This window comes from Tamandua tetradactyla, chromosome 6 (genome assembly GCF_023851605.1).
Source record: "Tamandua tetradactyla isolate mTamTet1 chromosome 6, mTamTet1.pri, whole genome shotgun sequence".
In the NCBI taxonomy this organism is placed as follows: domain Eukaryota; kingdom Metazoa; phylum Chordata; class Mammalia; order Pilosa; family Myrmecophagidae; genus Tamandua; species Tamandua tetradactyla.
The window spans coordinates 81274938-81294406 of record NC_135332.1 but is presented as its reverse complement, the minus strand read 5'-3'; the positions used below and the strand labels follow the sequence as shown (position 1 = coordinate 81294406).

The 19469-nt window shown below is 41.4% G+C and overlaps 1 protein-coding gene across 6 annotated transcripts in view; it reads left to right on the top strand.

The window, feature by feature from the left end:
• ZNF34 (zinc finger protein 34) overlaps positions 1-19469 on the top strand; it is a 49649-nt gene that overhangs the window by 25103 nt on the left and 5077 nt on the right. For all 6 annotated transcript variants that reach the window (XM_077166440.1, XM_077166438.1, XM_077166439.1 and 3 more), the window contains one exon: positions 4121-15430. In XM_077166440.1, coding sequence (XP_077022555.1) covers positions 4121-5484 — 1364 coding nt within the window. In that variant the 3' untranslated portion in view covers positions 5485-15430. The remainder of the gene's footprint in view (positions 1-4120; positions 15431-19469) is intronic.

The window sequence follows — 19469 nt, the reverse complement described above, 5'->3', positions numbered from 1 at the left end:
GTGATATCTACTTAATGCGTAAGAATAACCTCCAGGATAACCTCTGACTCTGTTTGGAATGTCTCAGCCATTGACACTTTGTCTCATTTCACTCTGCCCCCTTTTGGTCGAGAAGGTTTTCTCAATCCCTTGATGCTGGGTCTCAGCTCATTCTAGAGTTTTTCTCAATCCCTTGATACTGAATCTCAGCTCATTCTGGGATTTCTGTCCCACGCTGCCAGGAAGGTCCACACCTTTGGTAGTCATGTCCCACGTAGACAGGGGGAGGGTGGTGAGTCTGCTTGCTGTGTTGGCTGGAGAGAGAGACCACATCTGAGCAACAAAAGAGGTTCTCTTGGGGGTGACTCTTAGGCCTAATTTTAAGTAGGCTTGACCTATCCTTTGTGGGGTTAAGTTTCATATGAACAAACCCCAAGATTGGGGGCTCAGCCTATAGCTTTGGTTGCCCACAGTGCTTGTGAGAATATCAAGAATTCATCTTGGGGAAGTTGAGTTTTCCCCTGTTCTCACCATTCCCTGAAGGGGACTTTGCAAATACTTTTCCACTCACTAATCAAATCACTCTTGGATTCATCAGGGCTTCACCTGGACAACAACAAAATCTCATGTCCTATACAAAGTTCCATGTACTTAAGGTGTTCAAACGAACTATCTACATAAGTTATATTAGGAGATGCACTAATCAAAGTATAAATTTGTACCAAATAAACATTTTCTGCATTAGTCTCACACATAAGTTGAAATTTTGAAATATTAAGTACCATCTATTTTCAGCACACTGCAGTAATGACATTCTTTTGTTCTTCCTCATGCAAAAACATTTTTTAAATTTGTACATTTAGTCACTATCATTATACACTCTAGGCATTCCTAGATTACACCATCTCAATCTTTAACATCTAGCTTTCTTTGTGATTTCATTTATGCCCCAGCCCTCTTCCCGCTATGATTCTCACATGCAGCTTCATTCAGTGTTTTAGCATAATTGTATTACAGTTAGGTAATATTGTGCTGTCCATTTCTGAGTTTTTATATTCAGTCCTGTTGCACAATCTATATCCCTTCAGCTCCAATTACCCAATATCTTACCCTGTTTCTATCTCCTGATGGTCTCTGTCACCAAGGAAATATTCCAAGTTTATTCACTAATGTCAGTTCTTATCAGTGAGACCATGCAATATTTGTCCTTTTGTTTCTGGCTAATCACACTCAGCATAATGTCCTTAAGGTCCATTCATGTTGTTACATACCTCATAACTTTATTCTGTCTTACAGCTGCATAATATTCCATCTTATGTAAATGTCACAGTTTGTTTAGCCAACTGTCTGTTGATGGACATTTTGGCTGTTTCCATCTCTTGGTAATTGTTAATAATGCCGCTATAAACATTGGTGTGTAAATGTCCATTTGTGTCCTTGGCCTCGTGTCCTTTGAGTAGAGACAGCATATAGATGGGTCCTTTTTTTTAATCCATTCTGCCAGACTATGTCTTTTGATTGGAGAGTTTAATCCTTTAGCATTCAGTGTTATTACTGCATGGGTAGTACTTTCTTCTACTATTTTGCCTTCTGGATTTTATATGTCATATCTCATTTTCCTTCTTTTTACCTTTACTCATAGTCTTCCTTTCTACACTCTTCTCCACACCTCTCTCTTCTGTCTTCCTATCTGTCTCTAGTGTTCCCTTTAGTATTTCTTGCAGAGCTGGTCTCTTGGTCACAAATTCTCTCAGTGATTTTTTGTCTGAAAATGTTTTTTCTCCCTCATTTTTGAAGGACAATTTTGCTGGATATAGGAGTCTTGGTTGGCAGTTTTTCTCTTTTAATAATTTAAATATATTATCCCACTGTCTTCTCGCCTCCATGGTTTCTGCTGAGAGATCTGCGCATAGTCTTATTGGGCTTCCCTTGCGTGTGATGGATTGCTTTTCTCTTGCTGCTTTCAAGATTCTCTCTTTCTCTTTGACCTCTGACATTCTGATTAGTAAATGTCTTGGAGTATGTCTGTTTGGATCTATTCTCTTTGGGGTACGCTGCACTTCTTGGATCTGTAATTTTAAGTCTCATAAGAGTTGGGAAATTTTCAGTGATAATTTCCTCCATTAGTTTTTCTCCCCCTTTTCCCTTCTCTTCTCTTTCTGGGATACCCACAACACGTATATGCATGCACTTCATATTGTCTTTCAGTTCCCTGAGTCCCTGCTCATATTTTTCCATTTTTTCCCTATATTTTCTTTTTCTTGCCAGATTTCAGATGTTCCGTCCTCCTGTTCACTAATCCAGTGTTCTTTCTCTTGAAATCTACCATTGTAGGTTTCCATCGTCTTTTTTTCATCTGTTCTACCTTCCCTTTCATTCCCATAAGTTCTGTGATATGTTTTTTCAGACTTTCAATTTCTTCTTTTTGCTCATTCCTTGCCTTCTTTATATTCTCCTTCATTTCATTGATTTGGTTTTTATGAGGTTTTCCTTGTCTGTTTGTATATTCTGAATTAATTGTTTCAGCTCCTGTTATGTCATTTGAATTGTTTGTTTGTTCCTTTGACTAGGCCATATCTATGGTTTTCCTAGTGTGATTTGTTATTTTTTGCTGGCGTCTAGGCATTTAATTACCTTAATTAGTTTATTCTGGAGATTGCTTTCACTTCTTTTACCTAGCGTTTTCTTGCTGGATGAAATTGTTGTCTATCTGTTCTTTGACATTCAGTTCAGCTTTTTCTGGACTTCTATCTTAGGTTTTGTTTAACAGAGGAGAATTTTTCAGTTCTTGTTTCTTGCCCTGCTTGTATGGTGCCTTCCCCCACCCCACCCTTAGGAGGGTCTACTTAGGTATTATAAACCCCAGTCGGATTTTCCCAGACCAAAGTTGCCTCCTATCAGGAGGAAAGAGTCACCTGCATCGGTTTTCCCTGAGGGTGAGACCCAGCAAGTTGAAAGACTTTCCTGTGAAATCTCTCAACTCTGTTTTTCTTATCCTGCCCAGTATGTGGCACTTATCTGCCTGTAGGTCCCACCAGCGTAAGGTGATGTGGTACCTTTAACTTTGGCGGCATCTCCCTGCTGGGGGCATGGTGGAAACAGAGGAGAGGTTGTAGGCTGGTTTTAATGGCTTCAAATTACCAAGCCCTGGTGTCTGAATTCCTTGAGGGAGGGATTCCACCTGAGTTGGGCTTCACCCTTCCTCTGGGGAAGGCACAGGCTCCAGACAAGCCCCCAAAAGAGATCAGTTCTGCCTGTGCCTGGGGCAGTTGCAGCCTGAGAAGTTCTGCCACTCTATCCAAAGGCAGTCAAGCCTTTCTAAAACCACCACTACAAAAACCTCTGTTTCCTTCTTTTTATCCCCCCCTTTTTCCGTCAGCCCTGCCCCCTTGGCACCGGGGCAAAAATGAACAACCTCCACTTTGACCAGGTTCACCTAAGCTGGGGGCCTATTTTTAGTAGTCAGAATTTGTTAATTCCACAATTGACGTTTAATTGTGCTCAGTCCCTGCTGCTGGTAAAGTTTCTTTCCTTTCCTCTTTGGGAAGCAGCCTGTGGGGGAGGGGTTCCAGCCACCACAGCTTTGGGAACTCACCGTTCTGTGGGGGGCTCACAGCCAGTCCCGCTATTCCAGACTGGGGTTCGCTGTGTGTCTGGTCACTGACGTGGCCCCAGGAGCTGTTCTGTACTGTTTCTGGTTGTTTAGTAGTTGTTCTGGAGGATGAACTGAAATGTGCACATTGTTAAGCCGCCATCTTGACCTGGAAGTCTGGTGTTAGTTTCTTTGTTCCCTCCTTGTTCTGGTTTCCATGGTGCTTGGAAGCCTCTATCTCCTGTCCTTTTGGCCTCCCACACTCTGAGTCGGTCAAGTTTTATAGGCAGAAGGCAGACAGGAAGGTCGCGGTGAGGGCTGGAAGGACACGAAGGTTGGAGATGGTTGACGTGGGTTTAACTTCTTGCACTGTTGTATAACTGTGGCCCTCGGTTAAGTCCTAAGTTTGTCACCTCAAAACTCTTATCTCTGCAAGGCTGTTGCAGCTTTGTAGATAATTAAGTTGATAATAGGTTGTAGGCAGCATCTTTATGCATTCCTTCTAGAGTCAAAATTGATGACCCTGAGATGTTCTGTTTGTTGTTTCAGATCATGGGACCAGAACGGAGATCAATGAATTGGCTTCAGGGGAAATGTTTGATGGGAGAGAACTGGGCCGACTCAGAGGATCTGTTTCCCAGTTATCTGAGCTGGGAGAAGCCCTTGAGCATGTTGGGGAGCCAGAGGAGTACCCAGACAAGCCAGTGGGGCAGAGAGGCCCCAAGCCAGTCATGGTGACCAGCAAGAAGAGCAGTTGGGAGCCTGGGGGAAGTCTCAGGTTGGGAACAAGTCCTATCCCTGATCAGAGACCTCATAAATGTGATATATGTGAGCAAAGTTTTGAACAGAGATCATACCTCAACAACCATAAGCGTGTACACAAGTCAAGAAAACCAAATACTGTTAATGGTTCTGGGGAAATTTGCAGTGCAAACGTAATTGTTAATGAAGATCACAAAATTCCTATTGGGAAAAAACTGCATTATTGTAGTTATTGCAGGAAAACTTTTAGGTACAGTGCTAACCTTGTCAAACACCAGAGGCTTCACAGTGAAGAGAAGCCCTTTAAATGTGATGAGTGTGGAAAAGCCTTCAGCCAGAGCTGTGAGTTCATCAATCACCGGAGGATGCACTCAGGGGAGATCCCCTACAAGTGTGATGAGTGTGGGAAGACATTCAATAGGAGGCCTAACCTCATGAAGCATCAGAGAATTCACACTGGGGAAAAGCCCTATAAGTGTGGTGAGTGTGGGAAACACTTTAGTGCCTACTCTTCCCTTATTTATCACCAGAGAATCCACACTGGAGAGAAACCCTATAAATGTAATGACTGTGGGAAAGCCTTCAGTGATAGCTCAATCCTTATCCGACATCGTCGGACTCACACTGGAGAGAAGCCATTTGAATGTAAAGAATGTGGCAAAGGCTTTACCCAAAGTTCTAACCTTATCCAACATCAGAGAATTCACACCGGAGAGAAACCCTACAAATGTAACGAATGTGAGAAAGCCTTCATCCAAAAAACCAAACTTGTTGAACATCAAAGAAGCCACACTGGAGAGAAGCCCTATGAATGTAATGACTGTGGCAAAGTCTTCAGCCAGAGTACACATCTTATCCAACATCAGAGAATCCACACTGGTGAGAAGCCCTACAAGTGCAATGAGTGTGGGAAGGCCTTTCACAATAGTTCCAGACTTATTCACCATCAAAGATCACATCATGGAGAGAAGCCGTACAAATGCACTGACTGCAAGAAAGCCTTCAGCCAGAGCACTTATCTTATACAGCACCAGAGAATCCACACTGGAGAGAAGCCTTACAAATGCAGTGAGTGTGGGAAGGCCTTCCGGCACAGCTCCAACGTTTTTCAGCATCAGAGGATTCACCTCCGGGAAGACTTCTCCATGTAAGAGTGGAGGAGAGTCCACAAATGCCTAGTCCGACTGTGCATCCTCCCATGCACCTCTGCACTGCCTGCCCCCCCAACTTATCGTCCACACGGTGTTGCCACAGAAAGGAAATTTCTTCTTAAGTAAAGAAACCTCTTTTCTTAACTCGAAAGCAGTGCACGTTCATTTTAGAACAGAGAAATGGAGCAAAAAAGAGAAGCTTCTCTAATGTCTTTAGAAAACAAGAATTGACCACTGTCACTTTGGTATGTTTCCTTCTAGACCTATTGAAGAGCATTTTAAAATGAAGATACTGTTACACCTGTGATCACAGCACCTTAGTGCTTCACCTTTGCTGGTTCCTTAATGCCAGAAAATTCACACTGGAGAGATTTCTGCATATTTGCATATTTTATGTGTTGTAAAGAAATTAACATATCATTTATACTTTTCTATGTTAATTCACAACATAATTTCTTTCCAGTTGACATATTTTAGTTTATAAAACATACATACCATTTGGGCATCTATTATTTCTCAGTGACCAATTTCAAGTCTTTAACTTATTCTTTTAAATTATGTCTGTAGGATAATTTTTTTTAGGGAGGAGGTGCATGGGCCAGGAATTGAATCTGGGTCTCCTGCATGGTAGGTGAACATTTTACGACTGAACCACCTGTGTACCCTTGTAGCACAAACATTTTTAAGGATATTGATGCATATATCCAAATGTTTTCTGTAATTTACCAGTGTATGACACCAGCACTAATTCACTAAAAAACCATTTATCAAGGGCATTCTGCCTGTCAGGATGCAAAGTTGAGTCAAGCAGTGTGGACAGTCTCATTTCCACACCACCTCCCCACACTGGATGTTGTAATTTTTAATCTGTTTGCTAATTGAATAGACACGACTCTATACCTGGTATTGCATTTGCCTGTCTCTTGATTCTTTGGCAAGCTTGCACTCCTTTCTTCATATCTTTTGTTCTGTCACTGCTTGTGCCCCAGATGCTTTTTCATTGTGTTGTTTGGTAACCCCTGCTTGGGGGTCCCTTTGTTCCATCAATGTGGATGTTCCCTGAGCTGTGGCACCCCAGGGAACTGTGGCCTCCTTGGAGTGAGCTTCTTATGTTTTCCTGCATCCCTGGGTTGGAGGGCTGGAGAAGTGAAGAGAAGGTGGGAGGGAGGGAGCAGGGGGCAAATGGCCCCATTGGGTTCTAGAGTTTCCACTGGGCTCTTCTTGCTTTTCACAATCATGACCATCTCTGCGGTCACTGGCTGCTGACTCCGAATAGTTGTCTCAGTGTGTTCTCAGCTCATGGGATGAGGAACGAGATCTGTGTTAGCTTGCAGAGGACTGAGGGTCTCTGGGAGTCATGTCATTATCCCAAACTATGGGCTGCTTGCTGTTTCTTCTAGCTGGGATGCTCTGGATGAGAGAGCAGTCAGACTGTGGCTTGTTAAAGGCGACGACTCAGTATCCCTCTGTAGAATGGAATAAACAGTACCCACCATACCCACAGAGGAGAGGGCCAGATGGTGTACTTTTCCCTGTATGTGCAGTTGCATATCTTTAGTCTGTGTGGCCGGCACACAGATGGACCCATGCAGGGCATCAGATCTGATCCGGCTCAGAGGGTTGCCTCTTCCCTGTCCTAGCCTGTCCCTGGTTTAGCACCCACCACTCCAGGGCTCATCCCTGTACTGGCCAGGCGCCAGCACTGCTCTCAGTCTGTACAGGAAATTTTGGGGTTGTGGTGCTTGGGCATGCAGGCGGGGTTGTGCGGCCAACCTATGTGTGTGGTGGGGGCCCCGGTGGAGCAGGTGGTCTCTCAGAAACATCCAGGGAAGGGGGCCTCGGGGAGGGTGTCGCTGCCACAGCTCACCCCCAAGGCGGTCTAGTTCCTGGCTTCGGTTGTTTCACCTAGGATTTTCTAAAGGCCTCTCTTCCGCTGGTAAAATTTGCTATATATATATATATATATTTTTTTTTCCCACAAAACCATGTGTTTAATTCAGTGATTAATTTTCCTATTTTTTTCTAAATTTATGATTATTTCAGTTTCCTTCCTGGTTTCCTTTTGTGATTCCCTCCACACCAAACAGTTTTTTCTCCAGGCTGATAAAAACCATTAAGCTTCAACCCTTGGAGGCTGCCCTTGTCGGCATTGCCCTGCCAGTGCTGAGTCTTGGGTGAGGTCCGGAGTTGCAGCACGTCCCTCCACCCTCTGTGGAGCGAGGGTTGGGTTGGGCAACCCCTTTATCTGCTGCACTTTGGAACTTTGCTGTGGCTCTGGGGGTGCTGCTGGGGGGTACCCTAGCCTGTCCCCCTTGCCTCCCTTCTGTGGGGGCTCCTCCAACCCACAGGCCCATCCCCATCCCCATTTCTGTGCCAGTTTCTTTCCTGCTTGACCCCTCAGCAGCTGCACCTTCAGAGCTTCTTGGACCAGACTGTGGACCCACTGACACCAGGTCTGGGGTCGTGCCTCATGGGCTGGTTGCACATAACCAGAGAGCGCTGACCCATGGTGGTCTTCTCTTAGATGCCCAGGAGACCCTGTTCAGCTCCTTTGGACTGTCTGCGCTCACCCTGTAGTCAGGACATCTTCCTGAATAAAACCTGGCCCTGCCCCTCTCAAACCTTTCCGACTCCCCAGAGCCTCTGGGATGTTAACAGTATTCAAGTCCCTCATCATATGTATGAGTTAGGAATGTCAAGAGGAACTCCTGCTCACAAAGTTGGCAATGATTAACAAGCCATGACTTATCTCCCCGTAACAGCTCCCATCCATGACCTACATGACTGATTGAGCACACCATAGCCTACGTTCTTCAATGCAACCCACCAATTCCTTCCAGGGATGAACAAAAGAAACCTGTGGTTTCCTATTAGCCCTTAAACCTCCTGCCCATAACCAGGCCCCACTTCCTATCCTAAAATGCCACTTCTCCTTACCCTAATTCCCCACCAATCATAATATAACCCATTAGCTATACTAACCCTTCCATACCCCATATAACGTGGTGTATATAATGCTGTACAATCCTCCTGGTGGGGGCTGAAGTCTGTTTTTCAGACCCCCTCCACTAAGAGCTTCTCAAACTTCCTGCCTGCAGTCATCAGTCTCTGTGTCTTGGTGTGCACTGTTTTTTCCTAACTATCAAATTGGATATTGATTACATATTCATGAAGTAAAGCATATCCATATCATAAAATGAATAAGTCAAGCAGATTTTCCTACTTCATATTCATGCCAAATTGGTCTCTTCACCAGTTCTTTGTACTGAGAAATGTTATTTTCATTTCCCCCCTCATTCTTTTTTTTTTTTTTTTTTAACACGGGCAGGCACCAGGAATTGAACCCGGGTCCTCGGGCATGGCAGGCAAGCACTCTTACCTGCTGAGCCACCGTGGCCTGCCCTCTCCCCTCATTCTTAAGGTTAGCAACAGAATTTTTGTAATTCTCAATTTCTTTAGTATTAAGGAGCTCTTCTTTATTCACATCCATATTTTTCTCAGAGCTTTAATTTGGAGAAGTGTTTCCAGGATATTTTTTTCCAAGGGTCTATTTTTCAACATATACTCCCCCCATATCTGCTTCAGTCTTATTTTTCTCCCATTCTTCAGGTTTTCAAATCCTTACTGTGGTGGCTTGGGGTTACATACCCCAGAAAAACATGGTCTGAATCTTAATCCGTTCCTGTGGGTTTGAATCACTGTGAACAGGGCCTTCAAATGAGGTTACTCCAGTGAAGATGTGACACAAGTGAAACAGGCTGGGTCTTAGTCCTGTTACTGCAGGCCAAAGATTCATGATATAAAACAGTAGATACACTGCACCATCATAATTCTGTCTCTTTAAAGGGCACCTATCTGTTTTGATTTTAAGCACATCTGTGGTCTTGCAAAAGTGCTCTCCTACAAATTAATAAGTTTCTTCTTTGCATGATTATCTAAATTCAGACTGGAAAGTTTAACTCTTTAGGTTACTATTCATGTTTTGGGGTTTCAAACAGATGGTCCTCTTGAAACATAATTGGCTTGTCAGTTTCAATTGGAGAATGCTTCTCACATTTCTCATCACTGTCTAGTGCAGCTGGCCACGCAGTACAGAAATCTTTAAAAGCTTCATAGTGCTTTTTAATTACTATGGCAATTAAATTTAATTAATTTAATTAAAATTTTATTAAATTTAAATTAAATTTTCAATCAGAAAATTAGGGATCTTTAAAAGTTCTAGATTTCCCTCCTTTGCTATGGGTACCCCTCTTTTCATCGGATAACAGGAAGAGGTATAGCAGAGGGTTTAAATCGTGCTGCAACAGGATAAACACTAGGCCAGTCCTGGCCAACAGCCATTTTCTCTATCCTGAGAGGGAGTGCCTTTCCTTTCAGCTGTCTTGCATTTTTCAATGTTTATGCAGACTTGATCTCAACATGCAAGCGGCGAGAGCTGCAAGATCAGCAGCAATACCGGGAACTAGGCAGCCGCCACAGCTGCGAAGATGGCAAGCCCCAGTTATGGCTCTTTTATTTGAAAATTAAAAAGATTATACACAGTACCCAAAATTAAATTCCAGATGGTCGAAAATGTATTTAAAAATCATAGAAAAATCTTTAAGAGAACCAAAGATTAAATTCCTGGTAGTAGTAAGGAGAAATAGTATAAAGAGAAAGGTTTAAGTACTTAAAATATAAAGACTTCTGAATAAAGTGCAGAACACTGCTGATAAATCAGAGGTGGGATGAAATGGCTGAGATGGCTGTTATTGGGATGAGTGATGGGGGATCCCTCTATTGCCATTCCTCAGAAAGGTAAATGGCCCACATGTTCTGGAAGGCTGTATGCAGCCTCCTGCTCCTAGGAAAAGAAGAGGTGAGTGGCAAGAAAGAGGGACACTACAGGCTACTTGCTGGCCCCAGTGATATCTGGGCCTGGCCTGCACGCCAATGGGTCAATGGCAGCCTGAGACAGCAAGAAAAGGCAGAATGATATTAAGTATCCTCTGTTTAGAAAGGCAGGAAAGCAAAGTATACATTTTGGAAAAATTTCCCTGTAAACAACTTAGAATCAACCCTTAGTTATTGGAGAATTTAGTAATCCAGAATGACTTGTAGTTTGTAATTTAAGGCATTCTACTGATGGACTGGGCTGTGTCTCTTACCATAAGGCTTCCATATGATGTAGATTTTGTGGTCTAAGATGTGGTGGGCTCTGTGGACCAGTCCGATTCAGATGCTAGTTGTGCACTCTATCCAAGAAGGGTTTGTGGCTTTCCTTTGTGGGGGAATTTATGAGATAACACCTCAGTGATTTCATATCGTCTTTGAAGTAACATCTCAGGGAAGTCAGCCACAGTCTGAGGTAAAAATCCATAATCTCATCGCCCCTTAGCAGAAACACCTGAAGTAACACCTCAGTGATCAGCTGCTCTTTAAAGTAGTACCACTGTAACAGCTCCCCTTCTGAACTAAGATGTCAGTGATCACAGCTCCTCTGAGGGAACACCTCAGTGATCTCAAGAATGCTCATTGGAGCATTCAATGACCTGATCTCCACCCTGAAGAAACATTGTGTTTCAGCTTCTCTTTGAAGTAACACCTCAGTAATAAGCTCCTCAGAAGTTATGTCAGCTCCCCTTGTGAAGTGAAACTTCACTGATCACATCTGCCCTTTGAGGCACACTTCAGTGATAACAGCGCCTGTCTGAAGTAACACCTCTGTGCTCGCTTCATCTCTGAAATAACATTCAGTAGTCTCAACTCTTCTCTGAGGGATTTCCAGTTATCTAACATCCTCTCTTAAGTAACACACTCATCTTATCTCCCCTCTGAAACCTTGTGATTTCAATTCCTCTCTGAAGTAACATTCAGTGATCTCATCTCGCTGAGGTAGATTCTCTCAAAGGTGAATACTCGCCCAATGCACTCTGAGCCAAATAGACACCAAGACTTTCGGAGAAGAAGAAAGAGCTTTATTGAAAAGTATGCTGGCGGAGGTCAGAAGACAGTCTCAAATCTGCCTCCCTGAACTAGAGAAGCTGGGTTCTTATTAAAATCAAAGGGAGGTGGAAACAAGGATGTTAGGAATAATGGCATTTATAATTGGTTAGTAAATATATAAATTAGCAATTGCAGGTTAACTATTGCCATTTGCTGTTTAAAACATTCAAATTAGGGTGCATGGGTAGTTCAATGGTAGAATTCTCGCCCACCATGCAGAAGACCAGGGTTTGACTCCTGGCCTATGCACCCCCAAACAAAAACAAGCAAACAAAACACATGAACAAAATTCCCTATGATATACATATCTGCTTCCGTGTGTATGTATGTGTGCACGTATATATATGATATATACATGTAGGGAGACATGGAAAAAACATTCAAATTAGGGACTGCAAACTAGCTACTTCTGCTAATTGGTCTTTTGTTGTGATGGGTGGGGACCATAACCGGAACTAGTAATGGACAGATTTTTCCTTTTGGGTCCAGTGTTTCTTTTTCCTGTTTGGCTCTGTGGGGTATTTTATGTTCCGGGTCTCTAAGTTCAGAGTCCTTCTTTCAGTATATGCACAGCAGACTGGTTTGGACTGCTTCTTAGATTATAGGAGCTCTGTGGTTTTATCTGGGCATTTTGGGAACAGGAGGGGCTATTCTAGAGGGCTGGTATGTGAAGATCTTGGATGGTAGGGGAGTACATGAAGGTTTCAGTCCCTTTCATCCCCACTGAAGTAATACCTTGTTTCAGCTCCTCTTTGAAGTAACACATCAGTGATCCCAGCTTCTCTTAAGAAACAACCCAGTCATCATATCTTCACCCTATAGTAACTCCTCACTCCATGATTTCCTTCTCTCTAAAGCAACACTCAGTTATAATTATCATTCCAATGAGGTAAAACCTCATTGACGTAACAGTTCCTCTAAAATAATGCCTTGTGATATAGGTCCCACTGATGTAACACCTTAATGATGTTAGCTCCTCTCTGAAGCAACATCTCAGTGGTCTCAGACCCTCTCTGAGGTGGCTTCAGTGATTTCAGCACCAGTCCCAAGTAACTCCTCTGACTTCACGTTCTCTGAAGTAATGCTCAGTGATCTCATTGTGCTCTGAAGGAACACTTTCACTTCAGCTCCTCTCTGATGTGACACATCATTGATCACTGGCTCTTGAAGCCTCAGCTATGATAGCTCCCTTTCTGAAGTAAACCTCACATACCCGATCTCTCTGAGACAAAACCTCAGTGATCTTGGCACCTTTTTGAAATAACGCTCAATAATCTCATCTCACCTCTGATGAACGTGTTGTTTTAGGTGCCCCCTGTAATATCAGTTTGGTGATCAGCTGCTCTCTGAAGTAATAACTGTTCGGTCAGCTCCATTTTGACATAAAACCTCAATTTCCCTATCTTCTCTGAGGCAGCAACTCAGTGGTCTTAGCTTCTCTCTGAAGGAAGATTCAGTTAGGTGAAGCACCTCTCTGAAGGAAAACATCAGTGATCTCATTTCATCTTGAAGATACACCTCAGATTTAGCAACTCTGCAGAGTAATACCTAGGTTTTGTTAGCTTTTTCCTTTTTTTTTTTTTTTTTGCTTTAACAATAGGAATTTATTAGATTACTCTTTGAGGCCAAGAAAGTGTCCAAATCAAGGCATCGGCAGGTGATGCTTTCTTCCTGAAGACCAGCTGCCTGTGATCCTTGGCTCCTCTGTCACATGACAAGGCATGTGGTGGTGTCTGCTGGGCACTCCCTTCTATTCTGTGCGTTTCATTGCTTTCAGCTTCTTGCTTCCGTGGTGTTCTCTCTCTGTCTCTGTATTCATCCTGTTTATAAAGGACTCCCAGAAGAGGATTAAGACCCATCCTGAATGAGGTGGGCCACATCTTAACTGCAGCAACCTCATCAAAAGTCCTACTTACAATGGGTTCATAACCACAGAAATGGATTGGCTTTAAGAATGTGTTTTTCTGTGGTACATACAGCTCCAAACCACCACTCTCCTCAAAACTGCAGCCTCACATTTGACTGTGTGACCCCGTAAATCCACAGAATGAAATGAGATGTCTATGGGGTGGCCCAGGGCTCTGTCTTTCCTTGTGGCCCACACCTCAGGGGTCCTGTCCTTCCTCCTACCAGCTGCTACTGAGCCGTGCCATGCCTTACCCCCATCATAGCATACACACATTGTATCCCATTTATCTTCCCTGCAAGCAGCTCTGGCAAGGACATGTCAGCTTCCCTTTTGAAGTAAACCTCAATGATCTTATTTCCTCCCTGATATATAACCTCAGTAATACCATCTCCTCTCTGAAGAAACATTTGTTTCAAATTGTTTGAATTACATTTAATGATCACATATACCCTCACAAGGTATACCTTTTGTTCCAGTACTCTCTGAAGTAAGGCCTCAGATATGTCAGCTCCCCTTCTGAAGTAAAATGTCGGTGGTCATATCTCCTGTCTAAGCAAAACCTCAATGATGTTAGCTTTTTTTCTGAAGTAAAACTCAGTGATCTCAGTTACACTCTGAAGAATCACCTCAGTGGTATGTCCTTTCTGAAGTAACGTTCTGTGATGTCATCTCCCCTATGTGAACACCTTGTGTTTCAGCTCCTCTATGAAGTGACCCACAGTGATCTGAAGTATTGCCTTAGATATGTCAGCTAATTTTGTAAAAAAAAAAAAATTACTTCTCTCCTGTAAGAACATCTCAGTGATCTCAGCTCATCTCTGAAGTAAAACTCAGTCTTCAGTGTCAAAGCTAACATGAAGAAAATAAAACCCAAATTAAAAACAAAAAAAAGCTAATGTGATATAATACCTGTGTCATGAAAGTGATTCCATTTTTCTGAGGAATCATCTTACTGATTTCAGATTCCCCGATATAACTGGTCTGTAGTCCTTTCTGAATACCTCAGTAATCTGATTTCTTCTAAGTGACACCTCAAGTCATTTTATCTCCCTTTGCAATACTACTTCTCTGATCTCAGCTCCTCCTTAAATAACACTTCAATGATTTCAGCTCCTCTCTATCAACACAATGATCTACCTCTTCCTTCAAGTTAACACCTCAATGTTCTCTGCTTTTCTTAACATCTCAGCTCTTTTCTGAAGAAACACATCAGTGACCCTAGCTTCTCTTAAGAAACACCTCATTCATCTTCACTCTATAATAACTACTCAGTGATCTCATGCTCTCTGAAGTAACAGTTATTTCACTCCTGTAAGGTAAAATCTCATTGGTATCAGCTCCTCTGAAGTAATGCCTCAGTGATATTTCATATTGGTGTAACACCTCAATATTTTCATTTCCCCTCTGAGGCAGTAACTCAATGATGTTAGCTGCTCTTTGAAACAGCACCTCAGTGATCTCAGCCATGAAAGACAGCCTCAGTCATTTTGTCACCACTCTTAAGTATCTCCTCTGATTACATATTCTCTGAAGTAATACTTAGTGATTACATCTGCCCTCTGAAGATACATTTTTTCAACTCTAAGACATCACTGATCAGCAGTCTTTGCACATAATCTGTGAAGTAACAGTCCAGTTTCATCTCTCCTCTGACAAACCCGTTTCAGCTCTTTGAAAGAATACCTAGAAGATCAACTCCTCTCTGAAATATTGCCTGTTGTGTCAGCCTTCATTCGAATAAAACACCTCAGTGATCTCAGCTCATCTCTGAAGCAATGTAACACCTCATATCTTCTCTGAGATAACCTGAGTTATCTCATATTCCCTCAGAGAACACAATCCATCTTATTTCACCTATGAGATAACACCTCAGTGATGTCATGTCCATTCAAGCAATTCTTCAGTGTCATAAACTAACACGATGCAATAAATCAGAGTTCCCAAGCTACACTGTAGGAACACCACAGTATTCTGCACTTTTTTTCAAGTTATCAACTCAGTGATCTCAGCTATACCTGAAGGAAAATCTTAGTCATCTCCATTCTCTCTAAAGTAAGTCTGTAATGTTTTGAAGTGGTTATGTACCCCAGAAAAGGCCATGTTCTTTTAATCCATTCCTGTGGATGCATACCTGTTGTGGGTAAGACCTTTTGGTTATGTTATTTTCATTTCATGTGTGACCCAACCCACTCATGGTGGGTCATAATCCTTTTACTGGAGTCCTTTATGAGGAAACAGGTCAGAAAAAGCTGAGAGAGCTTAGAGAGAAAAAGCCTCCAGAAGAGCTGGGTGATAAGGAAACACCTACAGAAGCTGAGAAAGCCACTGAAGCCATAAGCCAAAAGCAACAAAACCTTGAAGGACTATCAGATGCCAGGCTTGTGACTTCCCAAGTGAGAGGTGTTCCAGATGTCAGCAGCCTTTCTTCAGAGAATGTATCCCCCCGTTGATACCTTAATTTGGACATTTTCTTGACCTTAGAACTGTAAATTGTACATTAATAAATCCCCATTGTAAAAGTCAACCTATTTCTGGTATACTGCATTCTGGCAGCTTTAGCAAACAAAAACAGTCGAACATCTCACCTGCCCTCTGACAAACACCTTGTGTTTATGGTCTGAAGTAAATACATCACTGATATACTGCTCCCTGATATTGCTTCAGTTATGACAGTGCTTCTTTTGAAGCAAATCTCAGTGATCTTATCTCTTCTCTGGCAGAGCGCAGTGATCTCAGACCCACACTGAGGTATTACCATAGGTATCTCAGGTCCTCCCTGAAGTAACACCTCTGTTATCTTAAGAACTCTGATGTAATCCTTTAATAATCTTTTGTCACCTGTGAGATAACACCTCAGTGATCTCAGCTCATTTCTATAAGCTATTGTGTTCCAAAACCTCAGTGTTCTAAACCACTGTGGGAACACCTTAGTAATCTTCACTTTTCTGTCATACTGCTTTAGTGATTGATATCAACTTCTCTGATAAACTGGTCTTTAGAACTTTCTGAATAATACTTCAGTACACTTGATTTCTCCTACATAATATGTCATCATCATGTCTTAGCTGTGAAGTATTATTTCAGCAATCACAGTTCTCTGAACAAGTCAGTGATCTGTGCTTCCGTTAATTAACACCTCAGTGCTGTCATTTCTGAAGTAAACCGCAGTGATGCTAGGTTTAAAGTAATTCTTCAGCATCAAAAACTGCTGTTATCAGAATTAAAGCCAGCAGACCAAGGCCTTGATGTCCTTGTTTAAACTGCATCTGAAATTGTTAGAACTCATTTTCACCCAGTTTGCATTATCTACAGAGAAAAAATTCAGTGTCATGTTTATTAAACTATATGGTTATTTTAATTACATTCAAATAGGTATATATTTTCAACCACTGATTACGTTTCAGGAATTTATTTCCAAATAAACTTCTTTATTTTATATGTACAAGAAAAGTTTTAAGATATGTGTAAGACCAAGGATATTAAATTGATTATTAAAGTTGTTGGAGAAGCTGGGAGCACTATCTGAGGAACTGGCATTGAGTCCATAAGCGTGAAAATGATCTTTCAAAACTGACTTATAAATATATTTTAATCACTGTTGTTTTCCTAATCCACTTTTGTTTGGACATCAACCAGACAAGGTAAATTTTATGGACATACTCAGAATTCACTGCAGTAGCAGGTTGCATAGCAAAAAATGCAAAGGTGAACAGGAAGTAAAATTTCTGGCTTTTCTGCTATAAACAGAGTGAAGGAAAATGACTAAGATTGAGTGAAATAACAGATAATTTGACAATAAAATATTTATCATAAAAAAACTCTGCTGTTATGTAATACCTCCGTGTCCCTAAACCACTCTGTGGCAATACCTCAATAATCTCCACTTTTCTTTAGTTAGCTTCTCTGATAAACTGGTCTGCACTCCTTTCTGAAATAGCTCAGTAAACTTGATTTCTCCTAAGTAAAATCTCAATCACCTTACCTTTTTTTGCAAGTATTTCCTCACCGATCCTGTTCAGACAGCATATCAGAGATCTGTGCTTAACACCTCAGTGATCTAAGCTCCTGGTTAAGTTACAACTCAGTGATGTCAGCTCCTATCTGACAAAATACGTTGGTGATTACAGCTTCTTTTGAAACATCTCAGTCATCTTAGCACCTCCAGCCGACCAGCCGTTATGACACTCAATGGTCTCAGGTTGTCTCTGAACAGCAATCTTAGTTTCTCTCTGAAGGAACATGCAGTTGCTTTACCTCCTGAATGACACCTCAGTGATCTCAGCTACTTGTGAAGGAAGATCTCCATCATCTCACATCCCTTCTGAAGTAACAGTCCATGATCTCATCTGTCCTCTGAAAAATACTGGTGTTTCAAGTGATCTCTGAAGTAATTCCTCAGTGATTAGCTGCTATTTGAACTACTGCTTCAGTTATTACAATGCTCCTGCTGAAGTAAAATCTCAATGATTTTATCTCCTCTTTGTAACAGCTCAGTGATATCAGGTTATCAAATATTGCTCCAGTTTTCTCAGGTTTTTTCTCAGTGACACCTCACTCATGAATTCTGAAGTTACCCTTTAATAATCTTATGTCACCTGTGAGGTAAATTCTCACTGATCTTAACTCATTTCTGAAGTAAACCTCAGTAATTTCAGGTCCTTAAAGCAATTATTCAGCATAAGCTGCTATGATGTAATATATCAGTGCTCCTAAACCACTGTGCAACACCTCAGTGATATCAGGTCCTCAGATATTAAGTTGTTTGTATTCCTTTCTGAAATAATACCTCAGTATACTTAATTTCTCCTAAGTATCACCACAGTTACTGTTTTTTTCTTGAAGTTTATCTTACCAACCACAGTTCTCTTAACATACTTATTTGTGCTGTTAATGAACACCTCAAGTGACCAACCCCCTGTGAATTAAGACCTGTGATATCAGCTCCTATCTGAAGTATTTCAGATACTTCTGATTCCAGCCTAAGAAACACTTCATTTTACCTCACCCCCCATCATACTTCAGTGATCTCATGTTGTCCTTTAAGTAACACTCAGTGATCTCAGCTCTTCTCTAAGGAATACCCCAATGATTTTTGAAGGAGCATCTCAGTTACCTCATATCCTCTCTGCAGTTAGCAATCTGTGATCTTATCTGTCCTCTTTCAAACACTTTGTTTCAAATTCCTGTGAAATAATACCTCAGTGATCAGCTTTCTGAAACACACATGATTAAGTCATCCATTTTTCACACAAAACTTCAATTTTCATATTTCCTCTCATATTTTTAGCTATTCTCTGAAGGAATATTCAGTGATCTTACCTCTTCCTTAAAAAAAATCAGTACTTTTTCTTCCTTGAAGCAACACTTCATTAATCTCTGCTCCTGTCTGTAGCAATCCTCAGAAAGTCCCTTTCTAAAGTAACAAGTTAGTAATCATATCTCCTCCTCAAGGAAACACCTCAGTGATCTCTGTTGCTCCTGGAGTAACATTCAGTAATGATTTCTCCTTCTGATGTAAATATGATCTTTCACCTTGAATTAGGAACTAAATTGTAATTGACTCTTCCAAAGTAACATCTCAGTGATCTCTGGTTTTTCACTAGTTCTTCAAATGAAAGTGAATGCAAACTGTGTCTCCATCTTAGTGTGCTGATGTATACTCAAAGATCAATACCTTAGTCCTTCATATTTTCTTCATACTGACAACTCAATTCTTAAGAGGAAAACAAACAAACAAAAAAAACGGCATTGTTCTTACAAGTGTATGAGACTTGAATCTCACGCAATAGCTGTTTGGCCATTACCAGAAATGGCTTTGTTATAAATTCAGTTTAAAGGACTATATTCCTTTAAAACAGTAAAATCATTCTGAATACATTAAACATAAAATTTTAATTGCCAATAAATCAGACTCATCACAATATATGGAAAAGAGTACTAGTCTCTCTTGAATACAGGAGTAACATTAAAAAAACAAAACAAAAAAGCAATTCTCAAATTGGAACAGAAACTGTAAAGATAGTAAAAAAAAAGCAGTTTGAACTTGAGCATTTGGTTGCTTAAAATATATGCACTAAATTAGTCTTTTTTA